The sequence below is a fragment of the Anoplolepis gracilipes genome, chromosome 6 (genome assembly GCF_047496725.1).
Source record: "Anoplolepis gracilipes chromosome 6, ASM4749672v1, whole genome shotgun sequence".
Taxonomy (NCBI): domain Eukaryota; kingdom Metazoa; phylum Arthropoda; class Insecta; order Hymenoptera; family Formicidae; genus Anoplolepis; species Anoplolepis gracilipes.
Window position 1 is genome coordinate 5,740,168 of NC_132975.1, and position 27,319 is coordinate 5,767,486.

At 32.4% G+C, this 27,319-nt stretch overlaps 1 protein-coding gene across 22 annotated transcripts in view; it reads left to right on the top strand.

Annotated features, from left to right (window-relative positions):
- Positions 1 to 27,319, top strand: part of LOC140666679 (uncharacterized) — an 86,360-nt gene that overhangs the window by 20,248 nt on the left and 38,793 nt on the right. For 16 of the 22 annotated variants that reach the window (XR_012046814.1, XR_012046815.1, XR_012046808.1 and 13 more), the window contains exons 3-20: positions 9,732 to 9,833; positions 10,059 to 10,191; positions 10,399 to 10,562; positions 11,126 to 11,281; positions 11,394 to 11,522; positions 11,607 to 11,804; positions 11,891 to 12,187; positions 12,267 to 12,464; positions 12,577 to 12,723; positions 12,804 to 12,953; positions 13,108 to 13,248; positions 13,323 to 13,478; positions 13,565 to 13,663; positions 14,055 to 14,252; positions 14,340 to 14,523; positions 16,162 to 16,266; positions 25,355 to 25,483; positions 25,894 to 25,999. Coding sequence is in view for 7 of the 22 variants with exons in the window: in XM_072894126.1 (XP_072750227.1) it covers positions 9,732 to 9,833; positions 10,059 to 10,191; positions 10,399 to 10,562; positions 11,126 to 11,281; positions 11,394 to 11,522; positions 11,607 to 11,804; positions 11,891 to 12,187; positions 12,267 to 12,464; positions 12,577 to 12,723; positions 12,804 to 12,953; positions 13,108 to 13,248; positions 13,323 to 13,478; positions 13,565 to 13,663; positions 14,055 to 14,252; positions 14,340 to 14,523; positions 16,162 to 16,266; positions 25,355 to 25,483; positions 25,894 to 25,999 (2,792 nt within the window). In the remaining 15 variants the exon portion in view is untranslated. Of the gene's footprint in view, positions 1 to 9,731; positions 9,834 to 10,058; positions 10,192 to 10,398; positions 10,563 to 11,125; positions 11,282 to 11,393; positions 11,523 to 11,606; positions 11,805 to 11,890; positions 12,188 to 12,266; positions 12,465 to 12,576; positions 12,724 to 12,803; positions 12,954 to 13,107; positions 13,249 to 13,322; positions 13,479 to 13,564; positions 13,664 to 14,054; positions 14,253 to 14,339; positions 14,524 to 16,161; positions 16,267 to 18,254; positions 19,296 to 21,751; positions 21,910 to 23,901; positions 24,242 to 25,354; positions 25,484 to 25,893; positions 26,000 to 27,319 lie in introns of those variants that run through there. The other 6 variants (XR_012046805.1, XR_012046806.1, XM_072894128.1 and 3 more) reach the window with 4 other exon arrangements.

Consider the following 27,319-nt stretch of genomic DNA (forward strand, 5'->3'; position numbering starts at 1 on the left):
GAAATATTATTTTATTATTACATCACATTGTCATCTATTATTATCATAAAGTATTATAGCGAGTGCTAGCACTTTCTCATGTGTATATTATACTTAGCTCTATATTCTTTATTTTATATTACAATTTTAATATTTTTATAAATTTACAAAACAAAAAATATATAGATTATTTCTTTCATAAGAACAAGAACAAAATTTATATTTACATGACATAATGAAATAAACCTTTGTTGTTTTTTATTTTACATTTTATAAATTATATTTTCTGCATTTTTTCGCTATTATGTGATATGTTTATGTTACAAGTTTTTTTTGCCTATAGTTTACTTATTCATAAAGTGTTCTTGTGAAAAGATGCTTTATGCATGAATATGTTCTAACTTGAAAGAACTTGTAACTGGTACATCGTATTCATAAAGCAGTCGTTAACATAGTAACGAGTGTCGCGAAATCCTATCGGCGACGCGATCACGAGGTCGCGATATTAAATTTTTGCCCGTGGGAAGCTTCGTCTCGTTGCAGGACTCACGGGAACCGCGTTGCAGAAGGATTCCCAGCAAAACAGATAGATTTAATTGCAGCTGTCGAGGATATGTGGAAGGGGGGAAAAAGTTCCTACATCTTTACTCTTCAAGGAAATCGATAGAGACGGATATGTAATGTTGTATAACGCCTAATTTTCCAGAAAAGTGTCAGTATTTTCTCTCTCAGAGAAATAACAAAGATGGAGTATATCGACAAAAACTATCGCATACTTTATTATTATGAAACATTTTGATTGATATTATTTCTGAGCATTCCCAACATGAAGTATCTTAAAAACTGTTTTAATTGCTTGCGAAAATTATTTTGATTTCTCGTTTTTTTAAACAAATGCAAGCGTGATATATTTTGAATAAAATTTGAATTTAATTTTACTGTTTAATTTTCAAATTTAAAAAATGTTTTTAAACACTTGATCCTACGAGATATGGTATTTTCTTATATCGTACCGTATTTGATAATAACTTTAATATAAACATGCTTTTTTGAGCATCTTTCATGCAGACTTTCAATTCAAATTTTGTTCGTCCAAGCCGGAACTTCGGCATCGTGTGTTTCGCACCTTGACGTTATTTTTAACTGTTATGTCCAGCACGCGGCGTGCATGTTGCGGGTTGACGTCTCGGCTAAACGTAGATCGTCGGTTCCTCGCCGACATGGCCGCGAGCATGTTATTACATTCTTAGCAGTGGAGAACGATAACTTATAAGGGCAACATCGATTATATATATATATATATATATATATATATATATATACATATATATATATATGATACTTTCTACTGATGTGTACCCATACACACACACACACACACGTACATAATTGCTTTTTCACCGTCACACATTTTTTCGATATAAATCGATTTTACGCTGTGAAAACGTAATCGCATCCGAACGTTTTCTTAACGAAGGTAGAATCTCCGGCACACTTAAAATACACTAATGGAGAAGGTTTTTACGAAAAACCAGTGAGACCAGTCAACGATATCACGTCCGCGCAAAGATAATCTTCCTCGGTACTCGTTTCATAACGCTGTAAACTTGAATTCACTGCCGGATAGATGAGACTTCATGAAGACCATGTTTCTTCTGGTCACGATCTTCTAATTCTCTCTTTCGGCCAGTGACCGACGCAAATTGTCATTAATCTTCGGTGTTGATAAGTCGGGACATTAATATCCAGAGCGTTGCTCGGAGGGATATCCCTATTATATCCCGAGTCTTTGGAGAGAAGGCGTGCTCATTATACTCTTATGATTGTAACTAATCTTCAGCAACCGCTAACACTTCTATGTAATTAAATGTTTCTGTCGTCTCTACAGTATTAACCTTTTAACGCAGTAATTGTTCAAACAATCACGTCAAAAACTTTTGTTTTAGATATAATCTGGATTCTAATTAATTGTAATTACATGCTTATTAAGAAGATAAGATTTGTATCTTTAGACTTTTTAAATAATTGCAAAATTTAATAAATTTGATATAAAAAAGTAATCACTGATTGCGATGTAAACAACGCATTTTTTTGATATTTTACCTTAATAGAGCTGATGGTTAAATTATAGCGTCTAATGTATTTGAAACAACATAATACGACCATCAATCACCAATTTTGCACGTCGATTTATAAAGTATAGCTGACTGATCCGATGAAATCGCTACTTTTAATACAGAGTGCGCAGCCAGTTAAGCTTGCACCCTATATAGCCGAGATTGTTATAACGTTCTACTCCGTCATTATTATCGCAACCACTAATTGTCTGACCACTCAGTCATAGTGATCACTTACATCATGTTCCACGTCTGACGTCTAGATTTCTGAAGCATGTCCGCGAGCGATGCTATGATGAAGCTAGATCGTTAATATCAAGAAATTTATTTCTTATTTGTTTATCATCGCATGATTAATATCATGTTTAAGTTTATTTTTTATCACCATACTGATATGCGAATATAGTGAACGAAATATATTATAATCTGATATTTAAATGTTAAATTATTTTTTTAATGTACACTGACAAATCATTCTGAAAGTTTTTGTCACGTGTTTATTAAAGATTTTTATATGATATATTATATTATGATATAGTTTTTTACAAAATTAGATTTGTTTTTATCAATCCGCAGCTCTATAATCTTACATTTATTCCACTTTATGCGACGCATTAAACATGATGCAGGAATTTCAATTACGCGACAGAAGCATTCTTAGAGTAGATAGCATACGTCAGGTATAAATTTATTCTGGCCTACGTAATCTAAGAAGGACATAATATTCTCGTTCTTTATCTGAATATTGCCTGGCGTTTTTCATTACAGCATTATTAACCGAGTTGACATTTCTCTAGCGTATTACTTCATTGATCGGAAAATGCAAATACGTCGTTCGCTCGGTTACACTTCTAGAAAGCTTGACTTCGTGTTCTTTCTCTTCTCATCTTCCTTACTTCTCCTTCATGGACCGTTTCTCTTCCTTTGCTTTTTATTATCCTTCCTCTATCAAGCTCGAGCCAGCATCTTTAGTCAGTCAGTGAACCCGGCCTCATTTTATCATTGTCATGACTTTAATTGCTGTCCTTTGTCGTTATTGCCTATATACCTTTTCTCGTTGACCATATTTTGATGAGAACAAACCCTCAACAACTATTATTAATTAGATAAGCGAGAATGTGCTTTTTTTACGAAATCGAACTTTATCGTTATTAAACTAGAAATATTGTTAGATCACTAAGCAGATAGCAACAAAAGAGATGATAAAATAATTCATTTATATATCAAATATTTGTATATAAATTTTATTGTACTTAAACATTAATATTTTATGAATCTTAATACTTGTAAATTTTATTAGACATGATTTCATCAAAAAGTTTGTACGAGCAATAACTTTTCGTAGAGCGTATCATCTTTTATCCATCAGATTGCTCTATAACTATGAATTGTTTTAATTTGTTTAGAAAATCCTGTTTAAGAATTAAATTTCTCGAAATGGTTATTTCTTTATCTTTTTTTTTGCAATTCTTTATTGAAAAGCTACCTTTTAAAGTTAATGATCTACTATTTATATGCTGATAGCTTAAATGTACAGTCACGGTTTTTTAACCGCACGCTTTTGTGGCGCTCGTCGGGCCCGTTGCAAGGATGCTTTGTGAAAGGGAAAAAGTGTGATACCTGCACGAGGTCCGTTGATCCCCATGCAGCAGGTCGTTGCACTCGTCGCTGTACTATCATCTGGTTACGGTCCGCGATAGATTCGCGATTTTGACATTTTTATTGGAAGATTAAATTTATTGGAACTTGTATTATATTGGCTATTACTTTACATTATTTTACAGATTTTAATTTATCCGTACTTATCTCTATGTCTCATTTAATTATGTTTCTTATCCAATTTACTTGAAAACGCGCATCACACATTGACAGTATCGTCAACGCTCATTCGTCCGCGCACTTCTCCCGAACAGATGAGTAATTTAATTATTATCACTGACAAGCGTACGTAGAGGATTGCGAGTATCGATTTTTATTTATTTATTTTTTTTTTCGAGAGCGAAACTATTGCGACCACGTTCGAATTCATTCTATGGCTGCCCGTTAGTTTGGCGCATGGTGCGGCTATAGTTAGCTTGATGCACCGCCAGAAATTGCAGGCGGGCGCATAGCCATTACAGTCATTGTAGACAATGTAGTAGTACTGGTCGCATCTCAAAGTTGCATCTGATAAAGGATGAGTACGGAAGAGAACGATTTTATTGTAACTTTAGCGAATAAATGACGAACACTGAAATCACTGAGCTATTGTCACGAGCCGGAAGTACATATTCTGTATTTTTGCATCGAGGATATTTCAATAAAGGAAAAAAAAAGGAGCAAACTGTTGGCACGACAACGATCGGGAATAATATAATGTTAACAGCCACTAAATTCTAAACTTTGCCATGCGGCCTACGTGTGTACGGTCGCTGTTACTCGGTTAATGACCTAGGTCGAGTTATCCGTTAAATTATTCCCCGCCCTTTCTCGTTGTAGTCGGTTCGCGTGTGGGATTATTGTGACCGTTGCTTTGCTTAGAAAATGCTTCGACCTCGGTATTTCGAGCATTTCTTTTTTTTTTTTTGCAAAGATGTAACTTTGATATACTTTCCTCGATGTCGCAGCAACGGAAAGGAAAATCTGTTATAAATGCGGCTATAGATAGCTAATTCGTGCCGATATATCGTGGTACAGCGTGTTTTTTTTTAACGTTTGGAATAAGTTCATGCGTTATAAATTGCCGCGCGAGTTAATAGCGCAGTTTCTCTCTTGGTGATGTCGTGGTCTGCGTTCTATGTTTAGCGACTTCTTTCACGCTCCCTAAGGGGCCCCGGAAGCCCTTAAAGCATCCTTACCTAGACAGCAAGTGAAGTGAGTACAAGTACACTTGCGTGTAGTTACTGGGAACGGGTTTCTCAGTTTGAACCACCAAGAAAACCGCAGAGATCGTTGAAACATTTATGTTAAAGCCTATCCGTGAAAAGCCGCAACTTTAGACGTACCATTTGCGGTAAAAAAATAAAATGTGTTTGTTGGTGTATTTAAAGAACTTTATTATTTAATTATATCGGCGATAAAAGTGAAAATAATAAAGTTGTCCCGAATTTTTAATCTTGTACTCTTTATCATTATCATTTCTCATCATCACTGAGTTTTAATTATTTTATCGTAATTATATATAATAACTAAATGTTTCTTATATTTGTATTTAACTACACAAAAAATCAAACAGATTTCAATAAGTTAATTCATACGTTTTAGACTTGCACATAAAAAAATTATATTTTATATTTCAATATGGATTGTTCAGTATGTTATTCACAAATTAAAATCTGAAAAATTATGTATATGCACATAATTTTTTTACGTATACCTTTATTTATACGAGCAATTAAAGCGGAACGCAGCCTATATATGCGAGAAATTTCCACGTTTCAAATTTCATTTTCATTTTCGAGAATGCATTTTTATGATCGTTATGTTTGTTAAATAATTGAACGTTCAAAGTTATATTTCTGACATGACTACTGCATTATTCTATAATAAGGAATTGCATTTTTATGCGCTGAGGTAAAAATATATTGTACTTACTATCTAATCGTAATAAGTTATCAGTTGTGTTACATAATTGACGTACAATTGACCTTCTTAAAGCACTTTAGTATGCACGCAACTTTAAGTGACATTTATTCGTCTCGAACAAGCCTTCCGTAATCGCGAAGAAATATCTAAAGTGCATTTGTCACACGATAGAAGCTTTGAACCAAAAACTTTGCTAGACGTTATTTATAGTTACTTGTTGACAGTTAATTGTAAGCTTGTCGAATAAAAAGACTCACGAGACATTTTATTCGCGTACAATTTATCGACTACTTTCAATTTCTGTGAGTCGACTGAGAGTGCTCTGTTTTTCTGCAAACGCAGGTTTTCACTTAATTTATACCCTTTAAGGAAAAGTATGTCGATTCACATAGCACACACTGTAAATGGAAACTACCCTTTTCTTACGGTTGCTTATATAGAAAGTAAACGAAATCGAAAAAGCTTTCGAGATTAACAGACTAATCTTCTTGATTATATTATGTGATTTATTTTTGATAGTAATTGTATTATATGTAATATTATTTCATTGATATTTTAAAAATATTTTAAGAAATAAAAGTGCAATAATTTATTACAAACATACGTACAATAGCTACAATTTTTTCCTCAACGCTTACTTATTTTTCTACATGAGAATTCTTGAAAGAAAGTGAGAGACCATTGAAAGAAAGAGAGTAGGAGAAGCGGACGCGGAAAGGGATATCTCAACATGAAGAACTAACGGTCTACTGAATTATTTAAGACTTCCCGGAGTAGTCGGCGTGAAACAGAAAATTCCCTGCATTCGCAATACATACTAGCATGTATTCGTGTGAATACATTCGTCAGCCTCTACGTACTAATGAAAGAATTAAATATAGATGTATTTTCTTTTTATTGTATATGAGCTTATCGCAAATTTCTAATCTTGCATAGCTCGCGAAATTTTTCCGAATTACTTCATAAATAATATATTTTATCTTAATTAAATATAATAAAGTATAATAAGGTAGATAATAATTAATATTATTAATGAGATACATTCTATATTTAAATATCACGTAATAATCTAGATATATTTTACACAGGTTTTTTTTATTTTTTAGTTTTAACAGTCTTGTTATTTATTGGGTGATTCAATGATACACGAAAATCAAATCGCAAAATTTGAGAGAATTATTCCTTCTCTACCTTCCTCGATTTCGTATAAATAATTTTGATTCAGAAAACTTTCCAATACATTTAAACGTGTAGAGGAGAGTAGAGCAAGGATTACACATTTTATTTGAATATGTTTTTCTGCAGCGTATACATTGCATGAATACAGTAGAGGTTTATTTAAACGATCTCTGTTGACCATTCAAAAAAGTATTGTACCGACAAGCCGATGTGACATGTCAGTTTTCCCATAGTTGATCCGCACTTGTATTCAACAAAAATAAAGTTGACATGAACGATTTTTCGTTTTAATAACTATAGAATACGATTTTAAATAAATTATACGATATGATTGGTTAATAATTACTGCGACACAAACTTTATTCGCATCTCTAATTTCTGCTTGAAAAAAGATCTGCAAACAAATCGCTCTCGTAATAAACAAAGCGAGATTTTTAAGATTAAATTGACGCAACTCTACGTCACTTCCCTCTGTTAAATTTTCTCTAAAATTTTATATCAGCTGTATTTTCTAACCGAATAATATTAACTTCCGCATTCATGCTATTTGCAAATTTTAGGTAAATAATATTAAAATTATTACACTCTTAAAACTTTCCTGAGATTTTGTTGTGACAAAAAAATACATAATTTATAGAACAAAATATAGATTAATAAGAATGTTTCACATTTTATTTTTACACAAGTATTAAAGCGCGTGCGCTTTTACTCTTTTAAGCGTTTTAATGTTTAAAACTTTAAAATATTGCGTTTATTCAAATTAATACTTGATCGTAGATGATATTAAGATAAATTTTCAAAACAAAGATCTATTATAGATAATATCGATATTAAAGGAAATAATCCTCTTGCTATTTTGAGCATGTATTTACGATAGAAAAATTACGAAAATTGTTTTTATTATTATCGTATAAATGACACTCATTATTAGCAAAAAACGATGGAAAATGTCGCATATAAGCGCAAGAGCAGCAAGGAACTGACTATCGATTTATCACTAGGTTGTACTTTGAGCGCATGACGATAAAACGTTGCTTCTCGACAAAACCACCCACAATTGAAGTACGCTATAGTAGTTTCACCTTCCATCACGCTTAGCTGCACAATTTGCATCGTTTCTGCACGCAATATTTTATATAACGATCGCAAACCATCCAGCACAAAATATTATACACATCCATACTTCATAAATTAATATCGTGAAATGCAACGCGGTATAAGTCTATTTTTTTCTATTTAATAAACCTAAAACTTTTAATTCTATCTTTCTATTTAATAAACTTAATACTTTTAATGAGAAATATTTAAATTACTAAATACTACTCTTGATAATGTTAATAGAATTAGATTTAAACTAGAAACTGACATTCTCAAAATTGTAATTAGTAGATTATTTCCTTGTTTTGTATTTTACAACTTTAATTATGAAACTTTAGTAATTATATTTGTGTTTCTTACACATTAATGCGGTTTCTGCCACCGAGTATACTTCTGGGATATTTACCAAAACAGATAATTAATTAAAGATTGTCAATCTTGATATTTATTGTTTTCCGCGAGAAGAGAAAATACAATCGCTTTAATTAAATCCATTGATTCGGCTCATACTCGGCTCGAGTTTGACTTGGCTTTCATCCAGCGCAGATTAACTAGATTAGGATCTTAACTTATACATACAGGATAATCCAAAGCCATCGGTTGTTTTTTCCCATTTTTCGAAATTAATCCTTTCTTCATCGAAAACGTTTAGCCACTTATTAGTTTCGAATAATTAAGAATTAAAAGCAAGGAATTTCTTTTATTTATTTAATTAAACGAATTAAACTTTAATACTAAAAAGATAGATGACAAAATCATATTTTACAATCAATTTCTAGTGGTCTATGATACGATGATGGTCAATAAAATTTTAATTTAACATGTAGTTCCGAAAATATTGTACGTAAAGAATTTTGAAAGAGTGTGTGATAAATATGATGACCACCTACATTGGTCAAGGAAACCCTGGTTAAAAGGCACATCCGGTAGTTGAGCGACACCCTGTACACCCAATTGCAATGACACAGGATATATACCCGCTTAGTAATCCCGAATAAAGGATCGAATGCGAGGTCTGAAGAGAAAGGGGGGATCGAGCCGAGAGAGAGAGAAAGAGAGAAAGAGCGATGGGATAACTGACAGAGAGAGCTGAATTTCCGTCACCTCTTGTTACAGACAGCACGGCGCCCCATGCTCTAGATCTACAGTTAATTACTAACCCACGATGTGATGTGAAATAAGCCGGTCAACACGACCTACTCTCCGCAATTAATGTCGATTTTATTAAACATGATTGATAAAGCGATCGAATCAAATATAGACATAATAACCGAGAATAATATTTGACATTTTATTTTTACCGATATAATAGTTATTTAAGATCTCTTCTCTCTTTTTGCGAAAACACAAATACCTATCTGGTCACGAAATTAATTGACTATTAAAACTTTTCTAAATTTTCTTCTACAAATATACAATTGGGAAAAGAATAAAATTTTAAAATAGGTTTCTTGGACTGGAACACTGTTCCACTTGGGATGTTAGTTACACAAAGGGAAATAAGATGGTCGATTAGTAGTAGCACGTATCGGACGTGACCTGAGAGAAAAAAGAATCGAGCTAGTTGCACAAGAGTACCTTGAACGGATATTAATTCGACCGATATTTGCCTCATACACACGATTCTGGTGTCAAGCGCGTTTAAATATAGCCGATTTAGCGCAGGAAAAAATATGAATATAAAAAGAACGAAGATACAAATCTGGAAGGAACGAATGATGAAAGCGTGTTAAATTTCATCTGATGTTATCTCGTTCTCAAATATATAATGAAATGTTTTACCGTTATTTTCAGAGTGATCCCAGTACTGCATTTTTGCGGGCAGCTCGCGCTGGACAACTCGAAAAGGTCTTGGAATATTTGGAATCTGGAGTAGATATCAATGCTTCTAACGCTGTAAGTTACATCAGACCATCATTTTTTCAATTTAATATATAATAATAATAATAATGTATTGTCTAAATCTCGAAAAGTATACGTTTTATATATTTTTATATTTTATGTATATTTACATATTTTATTTATATATTATATATATATTATATTATATTATATATATTTTATTTACATTTTATATAAATTTATATATATTTTATATATATTTATATTTATATATTGCAGAATGGCTTAAACGCTTTGCATCTGGCAGCTAAAGACGGTCACTTGGAAATCGTGAGGGAACTCCTAAATCGTGGCGCGGTTGTGGACGCCGCTACCAAAAAGGGAAATACGGCATTGCACATAGCTTCTCTCGGTGAGCGAATACATTATTATTCTCATCCTCTTCTCATCTTGTCTCTTCTCGGCAGGCCTCGTGTCTCGTCGTTCATTAAATGCATACAGGACAAGGACAGGAGTGATTTTAAATAAACATTTATTTCTCGAGCCTTACAAGCCCTCGCGTTGCAAAATGATATTGTGAGATGAATATTACTCGTGTGACATTGATACCCTCTTTCAGCTGGACAAGAGGAGGTTGTACAATTGCTGGTGCAACGAAATGCTTCGGTCAATGCACAATCTCAAAATGGGTTCACGCCGCTGTATATGGCTGCTCAAGAAAATCACGACTCTGTGGTCAAGTACCTTCTCAGCAAGGGTGCGAATCAAACATTGGCCACCGAGGTTCGTATAAAACGCTACTCTATCATTGTAAAAGAATTATTAATCATTAAATTAATAATAATCTTTAATTTTTAATATAAATTTATAAAAGTTTAAATTAAGAAAAATAATACAAATCACTAAATATTATAATAATTAAAATTATATTATATATTATTAATATAAAAAATAATATATAATTATTAATAATATATATATATATATATATATATATATATATGTATACATATATAATTTTAAATTTAATTTAATATAAATAAGATTTTATATATTATTATTGTTTAATTATTATTAAATAATTTAATAAAATTATTTAAAAAAAATGAATTATTAATTTTATTTAAAGATTTTTTAATAAATTTAGAAATAATTAATTTAATCTATTCAAAATGAGAAAAATAAATATATAATAAAATGTGATTTTTTATTGTTGTTAAATTTTTTAATATTTTAAATCTAATCTTTTAGTCTTTTAGATTTTCGAAGCTAAATTATTTAAAAAATAATTTATTAATATTTTTCTTTTTTATTGATATTTTATTTGAACACTTCTCTTTTTATAGGACGGTTTTACACCATTGGCAGTAGCTATGCAACAAGGTCACGATAAGGTAGTGGCCGTTTTATTAGAAAACGACACTCGTGGTAAAGTTCGACTGCCTGCTCTACACATCGCCGCTAAGAAAGACGACTGCAAGGCGGCTGCCCTACTTTTACAAGTGAGTTATTGTTACGTCTTGTGTCAGTTGCGACTAGTATTTGTTATAATAAGTATAAATCACATATATATAGTTTTTACGGTATAGTTCTCCTATTTCCTTCTTATTATAGAACGATCATAATCCCGATGTAACATCGAAAAGCGGTTTCACCCCGCTTCACATAGCCGCACATTATGGCAACGACCGAATCGCTTCCTTGCTTTACGATAGAGGCGCGGATGTTAATTTCGCAGCAAAGGTATGCAGTTTATAGGACAAGAGAATTTAGAATGGAATTATTTGAAGATATTTTTTAAATACATATATTCTGTCTTTGATTCAGCACAATATAACGCCAATGCATGTGGCAGCAAAATGGGGTAAGATTAAGATGGTTAATCTTCTCATGAGCAAGGGAGCAAACATCGAAGCAAAAACGAGAGATGGTCTAACTCCTCTGCACTGTGCGGCCAGATCCGGCCATCATGAGGTAGTTGACATTCTCATCGAAAAGGGAGCCCCTATAGGTTCTAAAACGAAGGTAATGATAACCGAATGCATGTATCCTGCGAATAATAAAAAGGTTTCTGAACACTTGATGCTATATCTCTTGGTTTATGTTGACAGAATGGTCTTGCCCCGTTACACATGGCTTCTCAAGGGGATCACGTCGACGCAGCGAGGATTTTATTGTATCACCGTGCACCCGTAGACGAAGTGACAGTGGACTATTTGACCGCCTTGCATGTAGCTGCACACTGCGGCCACGTACGAGTAGCTAAACTACTTCTCGATAGAAACGCCGATCCCAATGCGCGAGCGCTCAACGGATTTACTCCTCTTCATATCGCGTGTAAGAAGAACCGTATAAAAGTAGTCGAACTTCTCCTGAAGCACAAAGCGAGCATCGAAGCTACGACTGAAGTGAGAAATATTCAATTCTTTTTCAATATTATTTATTACACACATTTATAAGATAATAATATTATATATTTTTTTACAGTCTGGATTAACCCCATTACATGTAGCGAGTTTTATGGGGTGTATGAATATCGTGATTTACTTATTACAACATGAAGCTAGCCCTGATATACCAACAGTAAGAGGTGAAACGCCGTTACATTTAGCTGCCAGGGCGAACCAAACTGATATTATTAGGATACTTCTTAGGAATGGTGCCCAAGTCGACGCCAGAGCAAGAGTAAGTATCTAAATTATATTAATGATAATTAATACAAGTAATTTTTAATCATTGAGAAAACGAATTTATTATTTAATAGTATAGATATAAAAAATGTACGATTTATTTATAGGAGGAACAAACACCGCTTCACGTCGCTTCTCGCTTGGGTAATGTCGATATTGTCATGTTACTACTGCAGCATGGTGCGGGCGTAGATGCAACAACGAAGGATTTATATACTCCGCTTCATATCGCTGCTAAAGAAGGCCAAGAAGAGGTAAAATTATAAATATATATTATGCATATAATGATATGTACTTTACAACATTTTTTTATCAACACATTCTATGATTACAGGTTGCATCCGTTTTATTAGAAAATAGTGCATCGCTTACTGCAACGACCAAGAAAGGATTTACTCCTTTGCATTTAGCGGCCAAGTATGGCAATATGAACGTAGCTCGACTGTTATTACAAAAGAACGCACCTGTTGATGCTCAGGGAAAAGTGTGTATTTTTTTTTATAAATTTAGTATTTAAAATAAAATTTAATCAATATAAAAATATATAATATTACATATAATTTTATATATTTAATAATAGTTAATAATATTTTTTTATTTTTATATACTCTTTTTAATAAATATATTTTTAATTTCAGAATGGAGTAACGCCTCTTCATGTAGCATCTCATTATGATCATCAGAACGTAGCTTTACTTTTACTCGATAAAGGAGCTTCTCCTCATGCTATGGCTAAGAATGGCCATACACCTTTGCATATCGCTGCACGCAAAAATCAGGTACAATTACATATTTATTATAATTTTAGTTATTAATTAGTGATTACGTAATGGCATATAAAATTATTTTATAGATGGACATTGCAACCACTTTGTTAGAATATGGTGCAAAAGCTAATGCAGAATCAAAGGCTGGTTTCACGCCATTACATTTAAGTGCACAAGAAGGCCATACTGATATGTCAACCCTTCTTATTGAACATAAAGCAGATACGAATCACAAAGCAAAGGTTGGTAAAAAAAGAATCCGTATAATTTTAACTAATGTTTATTTATAAAAAAACTTTATATTTTATTTATATATTTTATTTTACAGAATGGCCTTACACCTCTACATTTATGCGCACAAGAAGATAAAGTGAACGTCGCTTCTATTCTCGTGAAGAATGGCGCTCAGATCGACGCTAAAACTAAGGTAATATAAACTTCTCTATAATTCATGCGTTACGCATTATGATTGTAGTGATTTCAATGCCTATTATTATGTCTCTAGTTACATTATTAGCACTTTATACATAATTAAATTATCACCGATGATATAATTTCTTTACTAGTAACTGTGTGTCCTATTGCTCTATGTATTTATTGATAACACAACTTTGAAATACTATTTATCAACATACTGTGCAGTAGTATAACTGCTGTTGCTCTCAACGCATTGATAGAAAAATAAGATGCATTAAATTATATAGTAAAAGAATTTATAAAGTTTTTAAAATTAAACTTAATTATTTAATCAACTTTCTTTCATTGATTATATTACATAACGAAATTTTATACACTTATTAATCATGTATTTTTTTTAGGCTGGATATACGCCATTGCATGTGGCATCTCATTTTGGTCAGGCAGCCATGGTACGATTTCTTTTGAGATCTGGTGCTGCTGTAGACAGCAGCACCAATGCTGGCTATACACCTCTCCACCAAGCAGCGCAACAAGGACATACACTTGTCATTAATCTGCTGTTGGAGAGTAAAGCTAAACCGAATGCTGTAACTAACGTAAGTATTATTCCGTCGAGTGTAAAATTTTACATTAAACAATATCAGAGTATTATAATCACATTTGATATAAAATATCTTTTACAGAATGGACAGACTGCTCTGGATATTGCGCAGAAACTCGGTTATATAAGTGTCATTGAAACATTAAAGGTTGTCACAGAAACTGTCATCACAACTACTCATACCATTACTATTGAAGAGAAATACAAAGTTCAAGCACCCGAATCCATGCAAGAGACATTTATGAGTGACAGCGAAGACGAAGGAGGTGAGTACTCATATTTGATATCGTGGAAACATTTATTGTCTTTTTATATATTGCTGCTTATGTCTATTTGCTGTTAATTTATTGATTAACAGATTTGCGATATTGGAATGAAATAAGCTAAAATTAAAAATGCAACAAGTGATATTGATTGTATGTTGCTACTGCTGCTTTAAAAACTTGTTTCTGATATCGCAATAACATTTATAAACATATGTTTTGACAGTTTATGGCTTTACATCATTATTTTGCCTTGCATTGAGCATTGAAATAATGCAGAAATAATACTATGAGAGAAACTGAAAGTTGAATATTATAATAATGATTTTATTTTAATTAATTATGCGCATAGACAATAATATTTGATAAATTCTATTAATTTTTTCTAAGGCAAAACTATCTTTCTTAAATGCTTCCTGCACATCGATTGTACGTTATCACAGCGAATTATCGCGACATATAGACAAAATAGGGTAGATTTTAAAAGACAGCTTTTGTAGAGACTAATTGCACGTCAGGGTTAAGCAAAATTGATGATAAATTATTGCATGAAAGAAAATAATAAAGACATATACTTAAAAAAGAATAGTATTTACAGACAAATATTAATATTAATAGGTAGATAAATATACAATTTCCTTTAATTACACATTGTATGTACATACATGAAGATTAGATGGAAACATTTTTGTTGCGCGTTGCATGATACCAATACTATTAGCATGCGAAACTCATCTTCTTGATAGGAACTCGTATCCTTTCCCGATCCATATATCACAGCGATATTAAATACGAAATAACAGGAATGAATAAAGACAAACGCGAATCTTAAATTATTTCTGTCTGTCAAAGGTCTAGGTTCTTAGTTTCTATCCTCATTAAAGCAAAATGGATATCAAAATGCTAAATGGAACTATTATTTGCTTGATTGTTGCATTACCTTCATTTTGCAAAAGCATGCATTTAGCAAACACTCACTGGGTTGTTGTACATATACTACATTTTTTCCAAAATTAAATAATAGATAATTGTAAAATACTAACAATAAAAAATTTGAAGTTATTTCTAACAACAGCAGAAAATTTTGCATTATTTAACATAATATTAACTTACTATTTTAATAATACAAGATTTTATGCCTTTGAGTCTTAAATATATTAAAAATTAAAAGATTTGTACTAATTTTTTCTAATACAAGTATATTTAAATAACTCGTAGATTTAGAAATTTCTTACTCAACTTATTTATTTTAGCGCGACAGTTTATTTTCAACAATAGGAACATTTAAATAAATACCTCCACTTTTATCTCAGAATCATCTGTAATTAAGTTGACGGACAGAAAGGCGTACTTGTAGTACGTTAGCTGTCAACAGAGGAGTAGTTGATGCCGGTTTATAATTTAGTTACATTCATGGTTTGCTTATTTAAATAAAATAAAAAAAAAAAAAAAAAAAGTAGAATCACACGCGCATCTCATTCTCGATTCATTCCGCACATTTTAGAATTAGCATCGCGATTTAGTATCCTTAACAACCCAGTGATAGACAGAGCGAAATTTAGAAAAACAGTGTATATGGTGCGAAATTAGCGTTCTGATGAAACCATGACCTTACTTCGACGGCGTGTACGATGTATGTAGGTGGTGATGAAATCGGCACGGCAGCCATGAATGTGTACGGGCAGCCTCCGCACGCGCAACACGTGTACCTTCCCTCTTACTACCAGGGCCAAATGACCTATACCCGTAAGTTGTCTGTACTCTGTTTCTCACTCTTTCTCTCTCTTTCTTTCTCTCTCACGTGTTTAACGCGGAAGCCACTGCGGCAAATATACATACATACCATACTCTAGCACTGTTGCGAACGACGTCATACGTAATGCATTAGATAATACATGTGATTGTCATTCTCTTCTGGAGATGCAATAGCTGCTTCGTTATTTTTGACGATTATCGCAACGTCGAAAGTGTTAGTGTCGTTATTATTTCGCTGGCAAAATTTACATGTTTGCATCTTTCTTAAAAGCGAGAATCATGCTCTATTCATTCATGGACATTTCGATATTCCAATTGTTATACATTAGATTTGCATACAGAGACACGCACAGACACAACCATCCTTCGCCCGCTATTTTTATTCTTCATATTTATTGTTTCATTCGTCTTCCTATTGTCCTCTCCAAGAATTTTTAATTTTCGATTATAGTATATACATACTGAATTATATCAAATCGTAGCAAGTTGTATTTTAAATACAAATCACACATATACTGTATTATTAATTGTATATTTACTATCAGATTGAAAACGTTCTATTATTAGAAATAGGTGTCATTTAAATTAATATAATAATACATATATTGCATTTCATTGTTTTAAATAAAACTTTTGAAAAAAAATTTCTTTTTTAAACTTTATACAAGAATATGCTCAGTGCAATATTATATTTATTGCATTTGTTTAGGATTTTTTTTTTTTAAATAAATTTAGACTTAAACACAGATGATTTTTTATCTTTGCAACAAGCAAGGTAGTTTGATCTGATATATCTGATAGTTCTAATTATTATTATTAGAGAGTACACGATTATCATACATGATTATTATATAGTCGCATTCTCAACAAAATCACAATCTTACCTATAAAAAGCAACGTGCGTATCACTTATACATTTATTATTATGCATAGTTTTTTGTTTTTTAGCTCTATTTAGTACAACAGTGGAATCTACAGAGAAACTGAAGCAATGCTTTAAAAAAATATAGATTAACGGAACATTTGTCATAAATAAAATATTAATAGAACGTGCGATAATTTACATATTATAATAAAACTTTGAGAAAATTTTACACAAAGATGACATTTACAAGCAAACACTTTAGAGTACACAAAGCAAATTTGTTTTACTAACAGTAAGAGATATAATTTACTTTCTTATTACACGCCTCAATTTCAAGAAACAAATCTGTCTTTTACACACGATCTGATAAACTACATTCTTGGAAACCTCACATAAGTTTTTACTCAACACAGAAACCTGCAAAATATGAATGCACCGAGTCATTACGTCGACGTAATCTTCGTTCGTGAAAATTTCAAAAATGAGGTGCACGAATTTGATGCTACTGGAAATATTCGTTCCTGTTGCATCAATGCAACTTTACATACGTTATGGTAGCGTTGAAATAGGGCGTGCTTGTACCGCTGTTAATGTAATTTGCATAATAATGAGCTGCGCGATCATTATGCCAACCGACCGGCGCGCTTCGTCGTCGTCGTTGTCGTTGTCGTCATAGTTGTATCTATTACATATACTGCCCTCCACTTTTGCTACCTGTTATGCAATAGTCAGTGTGCGTATCGTGCCGCGTTATTAGTGCAGTTAGTTCAACCCTTGGCATCCTGCCAAATACACGATGCCGGACCGAAATAATCTTAAATTTATATAACACTACACACGCGTAGCGGCCGTCGATTAAAAGAAACAAAAAAAAGATAAAGTGTGCAATTAGAAACGCAAACGCACTCACATTTCGTATAAACAAATAAAATACTCATATAAACTCATATAAACGCACTTTAAATAGAATTGATCGTAATTAACGATGCTCGCAAAATAATGCGTGATCAAAAAATTTGACAAATTATACAAGATTCTTTTAATAGAACGAATGCATTATTGTTTCAAATTTATTATCGAATTGTTAACTGTTTATAAAATTTATTTTATTATTAGTTATTATATAATCAAATGAGAAATTAATCATATTATTATATTAAAGCCATAGGCGGATAACAAACAATTTGATTGATTTCGATTGTTTCGCGCTCGCAGCAAGTTTTTTGCAGGAACTTTGATCTAAACGAACGTTCGTGTCATCTACATTACAAATTGACCATCCACTGTGTTACTACGATTTTATCACGCGAATCGTCTAATAAAATAACCTCGCGTGTTCGCGTTGTTCTTTTCGTTAGCGTGACGAAAAACGTCAGTGGATAGAGTCGCGCGGTAAATAAAATAGTAGGAAAAGCTCAAAAGCAGTTACTATTATAAAATTGGTGATTCATGGAATGAGGTCACGTTCCTAGCGAGCTAGTTCTCCTAGTGCCGGTCGAACTTGTATTAATCTTCTCGAGCAGTCGCTGTTCCTGACCCTACATCGATTCGCCGCTGCCGAGAGCGCGAGCGAAAATAAAGGAAGTATTCAACATATTCAGCGCGTGTGCTTAATGCAATTAAACGAATTGAATCTAATAGGATGAATGCTTAGTCGCCGCTTACTCTATCAACTAGGAGCTAGTGTGATATTCAAAGTAAGGGACCACGGCCCATTCGATAAGCTGTTTACACGTGCGATGAGACCGAAGGAACGAGTTGAAAGGCGCATCAACAGTTTCCTGAAGAAAAGATAGTTGAAGTAGTTGCTCTTTATATCGTCCTATAATCGACCAAAATTACGACTGCTAATAATTCCGTTCGGTCTATGCCACCTGCATATCGAGTGCACGCGTTGCAGACAAAGTTCCGGACGGCCTATCGGACGCTGCATCGCGATAGTGCATCAGTGCGTTAACGACGTTCGAGGATACGGAACGCTTCCTCCAGAGAGAAAAGAGAGCACCAAGAATTTTGCGCTGCCGTACGTCGTTTTGTGAACTGCCGAAAGAGGAAAACGTACCATAATAAAACATGGCCAAGGGAAAAACAAAGAAAAAAGGCTTCATGTGCAGCTGTCCGTGCGGGTGTGGCAGCAGGAACAGCGACGTATTATGTAAATATCATCCATCTGTTGCGTTATGTACCATCGTTTATGATATTACAGCCGTTGGTTTTGCGCGTATGCGACGATCCTCTCGATCTAATCACTCGCGCGAGCGAACAGAACTCGAGCAGATACCGCAAATTTTATTTTATTTCATTTTTTATCTCCAATTGCTTTGTATAAAACACTTATATTTTCTTAGACAGGTAATTAGACATCATCGTAGATTATTTCTTCTGCAGTGAATATTAAAGTTAATTGAGTTTGGCAGGATAGAATTTTTCTGTTATAAAAAAATATGAAAGAAATTAATTTTAATTTTCTTTTATATACACAAACGATATAAATTAACTTGCCGCAAATAAGAGTCCATCAAAAGGACGTTTTAAAAAGGATTTACAAAGTTTTTATTTGACACATTAAATCGTAAATTACTTCACTGACGTTTATTTAAAATTAGCGCGATGAGCAAGAGTGATGTAAAGAATTTCTTTGAGATGTGATGATTCTGCTTAAGTTTTTCCTGATAAGAAATATTTACAAAGCGATAACATGTATGGTACCACGCGACTTTGTTTTCATAACACACTAAGTATATTAACGAACATCAAATACTAATTTCCCCCACGAGTCTTTATTCATATGATACAACATATTCTTGCAAGTTCTTAAACATTATCTACTAAAGTTGTATTGATGTTAGAATGTTTTATGTTATCAACTCAAAATGTTATGATTATATCTTCTGAGATGGACTTTTTTATACAAACATTTCTATTTTATCAATATCTATATAAACATATCTTGTAAATATATACTTTTCATGATTATATCGAATTATTGAGATATATTTTTTTAACTGCAAAACATATCAAGAACTATTTTAAAGATACGATATATAAATTTTTAGTTTCGCCAAAAAATTATTCTAATATACTATTATCATATTATTATTTATTACATAATTTTACAACATGTATAGAAATTGTCCAGCTATTAAAGAAAAACAAATAAATTTTCAAAGAGTTTCTTGAAGATTTTAACTGATGAAAACATAATTTTTATACAAACATTAATAAAGTTATTTTTCTAATTTGTTTACCCTTGCGTAACAATAGAAAAATATACAAATGTGTAAACTGTATAACACTTTATATATAATATTTTATGTAGATTTTATGTGATATGAAAATTATGAATTATAAACTTTTCAAGTTGATAGTCAAAAGAATACTAATTGTAAGAAGTATATTGATATATCCGGAAATATCTTGAAACATTCTAGCCTCAGAGGCAACATATGTTCAACGTGTAAACTGTCACGTTATTCCCCATTGTGTATTTACCAACGCCTCCAGTACTACTACTACGTGATAATCAGTGCTTACGAAGAGATAACAGACGTGCCACGCGACCGTGTTTTCGTAAGCTCGTAAGTGTTAATGAAAGCTAAACGCTCGTGCTCTGTGGCTCATTGTCTAGATCGAGGGCGCATCGTGGTCGTAGTAAATGACGGATATCCTTGGGCGTGGTGCGTACGCAAATATCGGAGCGAAATCGAGGTCGTATCTTACGCGAGAATGAGATGCTTGTTCTAAAGAATTTGAAGACTCGATCTTATCTCTAGAATGCTGCGTCGTACTGAGAACTTAAAATTGCGATTCAAATTAGTCCAAGAAAATCACTTTCTTTAACCCCCTAAAAAATGCATATTTTCATAGTTTAAAGACTTACAAAAATTAAGACGATAAGTATACCAAAAAATTTGAAAAAAAAAAAAAAAAAATGTATTAATTTATATTAATTCTTTTTGTAGCGTCGCTTTTTTTTATAAATTGAAAAGTTATATAATTTCTATTTAAATATTACTAGCTACATTTATGTAATTTTTACAATAATTTTAGATGTAGGACACACCGCAAATTTTATATAGAATCAGTCCTGATTTCGAGAAACGCTCTCAGCGTGCATTTAGCACTGAATGGCACTGTTGTTTGGATTCCCGTGTATTTCTGTACGATACGAGATGCCTGTCCGAAACAATTTTACGGTTGTAAATGAAAAACAGAAGTTGTTCTGCAGCGACGTAAAAATTACTTGTGACGCCAATTAAAACTCGTTGGGCTTTATCACTTTAATTGGCGCATCGTTTGCATATAACGTCTGTATTTTCTATAAGTCATAACACGACATTCGTATGCGTACGGATAACAACTTGCTTTTTTTTTTTTTTTTTTTTTATTTGCGCTCATTATCGTTATACGGATAATGCGAATTAAAGAGACCTTCGATCATCTTCGAATATATCAAAATGGAAGCATGATTTGCGTACGATTGCGCGTCGCGAGCAAACAACAAACGCGCCAAGGCAGCTACGAAGATTCGACTTTATATCGCGAGGTATCGCCAGCCGCGAGAAAGAAAGAGAGAGAGAGATAGATAGAGAGAGAGAGACTCGCATAAAAACATTATTACGCGTGTAGCATGCGTTTCGCCGCGCCGCGTTGCGCGCTCACATCAGTGCAGCACGTTGCATCCGCGGAAAACGTATCGTCCAACACAACGTCGTCCGCTCAAAGTTGGCGAATCGCGGACGCGCATTTTTATCGTGCAACTGGATCAGGTATACTCATTGTCTTACTGAGCGAATACTCAGCGATGCCAGATACAGCTCCGGGAATTACATATATACACATTCCAATCGCGATAGACGCGTGCGATTAATCGAGTGGCCTGAGAAACATGATCTAGTGATATATATATATATATTACTACTACTACTACTACTACTATTATATCATCACTTTACGCGACAATGAAGCGGACGAAGCCATTAATGACATAAGGTAGTCATGACGATGATATCGCGTCAGCGTGTAGATCCGATCAAGGGCGCCGGATCTTACGTCGGAAGAGGAGCATTCGCGGACTCCGATAGACGCCTGACTTTCGGTCTTCTCTTCCGGTGTATTTTTAGCGCCTACGCACGTAACCGGAGTATACGGCCGCGATAAAGTCGCCGAGTATTCGTAGTCGGGTTAATTGCTGTTGCTCTTGCGAGGAGTAACTGGGTCGGTTGTCTAGTAAACGAACTTTGGCAATAATAAACATTAGGCCATTGCGAGGAAATATTCCATTAATTTGTTTTAATAGGTTTAAGGCGTTAATAAACGCTTCGTTAATTCCAATAAAGTAACGTGAAAACATGTTATGCTTGATGATCGCACAAGATTTTTCCACTTCTTTCTCTGGTGTTTTTCTGTCGGACTTGTTTCTTTTTAGACAAGATAAATGACGTCATGCAAAAACATTTAACTTGTAAAACGGCAGTCTTGATCTAAATCAAGATTAATTAAATTAGATGTTGAATGAATTTAAAATAACTCTAGAATATGTCATGCGGTTGATGCGTGTAAGTTATTTCGTAAGTTTTATTTATTCTTGTTTGTCAGCGATATAAGCAGACCTGATACATTGATAATTATTTAGTTCAAAAGGTTATTATGAACAAATTTTCCATATCTTTATCGTCGAAAACAGGCTAATGACTGAAACGTACGATCGAGAGATGTCGCGTGCACAAAATAACGATATAATTACGTCGCGTGTATAAAAAGATCGCGTTGCGCGAGCGAGGAAAAAGATTTTTCCGGCGCGCCTCAAACATGTTTCATTCCCCACCATGTTATTGAATCTCTTATTGACATTATGAACGATGCGACGCGCCGATCCGATTAGTCGTCACGTTTAAAAAGAAACACAGCATAGTCTCTCTCTTTTTTTATCTGATTACGATTAGCACTATTCTGGTACGTGACGCCGCACTCGTCAACGTTAATCATTTAACTACACTTAAATGAGATTCGACATGATTATTTTATAGCTTGCCTCTTCGCTGATTGGTAGCTTTAGCGGAAGATATATATGTACATAGGTCACTGCCTATGAGGTCGTGTAGATAGAAGCGGCGTCTTTTAGAGTTAGAGAAGAGGAAGAGATTCGCGTATAGAGCCCGGAATCGCCGTGGCTGTTCGACTCGAGGTGTCCTTGAAACATCGTTAAAATTAGCACTTATACATTACAATTTCCTGCAGGAGTATCGTAGCCAGTCCGCGTTCGCAAATGTTTACATTAATTTTAGATATTAACGGGCAACAGTGCGAGCTCCGTGGATAGCGCGTGACGTCAATATGGGCGAACCATAAGAGAATGGGGTAACGGCACCCGATCTTCCTAGAATTGCGCCGAAACCGTCGTGAAATGTAGATCAAGAGTATCCTCGAGAACGCAGACGTCGACGTGCCAAAGATATTCGCATTATACACACGTACATATACCAATCTGCTACATTCCACCGAGAAACAGTGATGTCGAATGAAATTTGAATCGTTTGACAGTAATTTAAGAAGCAGTTACATTGATTAAACATTAATTAATTTATATTTTAATATTAAATACTAATTATGACTTATTTTATATCGTTAGAATATTATTGAGAGCAGAATGTTTTTTAGGTAATATATTATTATATATAATTTATATATTTATTTATGAAACATATATATTTACGCATAATGTTTATTTATTAAGATTAAAAAAAAAAATCTGATAGATATCGGAATAATTTTTGTCAAGTTAATATGCAGCGGTAGTTAATGCAAGATTTTTTTATTCCAATTGAAAACAATTTCGATCATTATGCTATGTATAGTTAATTTATGCTAACGGTATGACATAACGACGTGGGAGGCAAATTTGTAGGCTGACCGTTTATTAGATAATTGTAGCCTACATTCTTGGAATATCTGATAACGCGGGATCGTAAAGCAAGTTGCTCTTAGTCGTATAAAAAAAGTGATACGGTTCGTACATGTCGACGTTCCACCAAATTGCTCTCGTTTATGTACATCTCTTGGGTGTAAGATGTATTCAGCCGTGACCCCAATTGACATAAGGTATGACGTGATTTAATGACATTTATTCTGTCGTTAATAAACGATGTCGTAATATTAAAAATTTTCCATTTTCTTAAATAAAATTGGCAAAAATTGGCAAATCTGTTGGGCATTTTAAATTGTGTTAAATAGGTATTTTATATATATATATATATATATATATATATATATATATATAAAAGAATTTTAACCATTTAAAATATAATATGTAGAATCTTGAAAGAAATATTTGATATATACAGCTGAAAAGAGAATGAAATTGATAAGAAAACAATTTTATTGACTTTAAGTATGTGGTTGCGTATTTAAAGTTATTAAATTAAAGGAAGAAAAAAAGGATTACTATTTAATTTTACACAACAATAATTTTTATCGTATAAAAAAATTTTACCATATACATTATTCATTCATATACATTTTATCATTACATGACTAAAGCTTAATAAAGTTAAAAGATTTAAACTCAATTAATCTTTGTCATCTCTCAAAGTAACATTGTATGTGCCTTAGAGAATCTCTCATAACATTAGAAATAACTGTTACAATTTGCGTAGCAGTTCTGTTTTTGCTCTCGGATCAATGAGTGATGTTTGCAATTTAAAACACTTGAAAAGATTATCGAAATAATTTAGAACATATGGCTCAGTGAGAATATATTTAATCTGCCATCCGGTAACGTTCCAATTTTACGTACATTTTGTCTTATTAACTTGCGAAAAAACTTGTTAAAAGATATAGGTAATACAGCAAAATTTTTTCAGCGATAATTATATATAGTTTTGTTTAAAAACTTCTAAATTGTTTATTATTAGTTATCAGACAAGTTACAGAACATCAATAAAAATTTTGCTTCTTCGGCTTGACTGCAATGGTGTTGACTTGGCAATGATTTCTTCTTTATTTGCAGGCTCACATACTTATTCTCACTTGTGTATTACGCATACTTCTGTAGAGAATATTTTGCGACGTTTACATATGTTGTATCGCGCATTCATCTGAACTTGATAATATCTTTAGAGAATACGACGGTCTCTTCCGTCAACTTCTCTCGCAAATCTACGCGCATACTTGTTTCTATCTTCGCTTATTTTATTCGTTTAATATTTATCACAGGTGAAGATCCAATGCTCAGCGACCAACAGCAGTATCGCTACATGACTGTTGACGACATGAAATCCATGGGGGATGACTCGATGCGCGTGAACGTGACGGACGATGAAAGAGATAATCGACATTCCGGAGGTACGTAAATACATTGGAAACGTGCATTTTCATATATTTTAATATTTTTTATCAAGAAAACATTTTTTCACATATCGTTGCTCTTTTGCCTTCAAGATTCTCACATTAAATTAAATTGTAGACGATTCTGTTAGAGAAATTTAACACAGACGAATATTTTTCATATTTATGTATATGAATTTTTTATATATATAAAATCTTTTCAATCTCTATTTATAAAATTTTGATGCTTGCATAACAACTATTTTGTTAAGTTACAAAAATAAAATAATAATATACTATATATCTTATAGGATATGCTGTGATGCAATTTGAAAATCGAATGTTTTATTATTCTGTACCGTGTTTATCCGATTAGATTGTTTTCGGAAAATAAATTTAACATGATATATAATGTATATGTTCTGTAGCTCCAACCATAACAGAAATGATTACGAAAGAGAATTATCAACGTACGAACGCGGCCAATCTTAAGCCAGACAATGTAGACATCAACAGGCATCCTGTGCATGTCGGGTATGTAATATTATATATATATTTTTATTTATTTTTATCTATTATCAAATTTGAAATAAAAATAAGACTGCCTACCAAACCTATTCCAATATTCCATTCTCAATGGAATGTTAATATAAAAGATTTCCCTGAAAATCTCATTTGAATGTCGCAGTATAAATCTGAAAAATATATATTATATATAGACAAATTCTAGCATTGGATTCAAGAATTGTGTTGCTACAAGTTTGCTGCAAATTTTACTTTAAATATTAAGTTTTAATATTTTTATATGATTTATCAATTTAAATATAATAATAATATATAATATAAAAAAATTCAAAATTTTTTTCATTGCAAATTTCATTTAATTTTAAAGAAAATATCTATTAGTAATTCAGATATCAGAAAAAAATATTAATTAGTACAACTGAGACAAAATTATAATTGCATGGTTTGGCGTGATTCTAGTTAATAAATATATAATATTGAGATTACAAAATTATGACATGCTCAAAATTTGATGCATGTTTTTTTTCATGATTTAATAACTATCAGTGAAGAAATTTTAAACATATACTTGTATATAACTGAAAGTTATTAATACGAGAAATTGTTTTGAGAGATTATCATAGTTTTCCAGAAATTATGTATTATACTTTCGATTTCGTTTTGATTATGAATTAAATTTTTATAATTAAAAAAAAACTTTTCTTTTCTCATAAATTTTAAATATTCAGGTTTCGATATTTTAAACGAAAGATATATGTATAATAGTTATTTTTTCCAATTTTGAATATATCGTGATATATGATGTATAATGTAAAAAATATAATTTCTTCAATATATTAATGTTAAATTTTTTTAGTTCAATTTTACACGCAGCAATTTTTATCTATTGTAAACCTAGAAGAGTTCTAGATATGATACAATATAAAAAATAATGTTATTCAATATTTCGAGAAATGTGATCCGTAATACTTGCGCAACCTTGTACTCCGGTATACATATCGCGATTGACACTGCATTGATACTACGAAACAATAATGATGTGTATTATAGTGTGATACAATATGTGTGTTGGTGAAAGTTTCCTGCTGTGATTAACCCAACAGATGATTGGCTGCTCTATAAATTACCTATTTAATTCTATTATCCTAATTCCGAATTGGTAATGTGATAGACACAAACAATATATGTATGTACATGTATACATGATAATTGATATTTTTATTTAAATATCGTTTTTATAATCAAAATTATTTATCGTGATTTGCTGATAACATTATGATAAATAAATTATTTTCCAATTGTTATATTATCAAGATCAAATAGTACGAT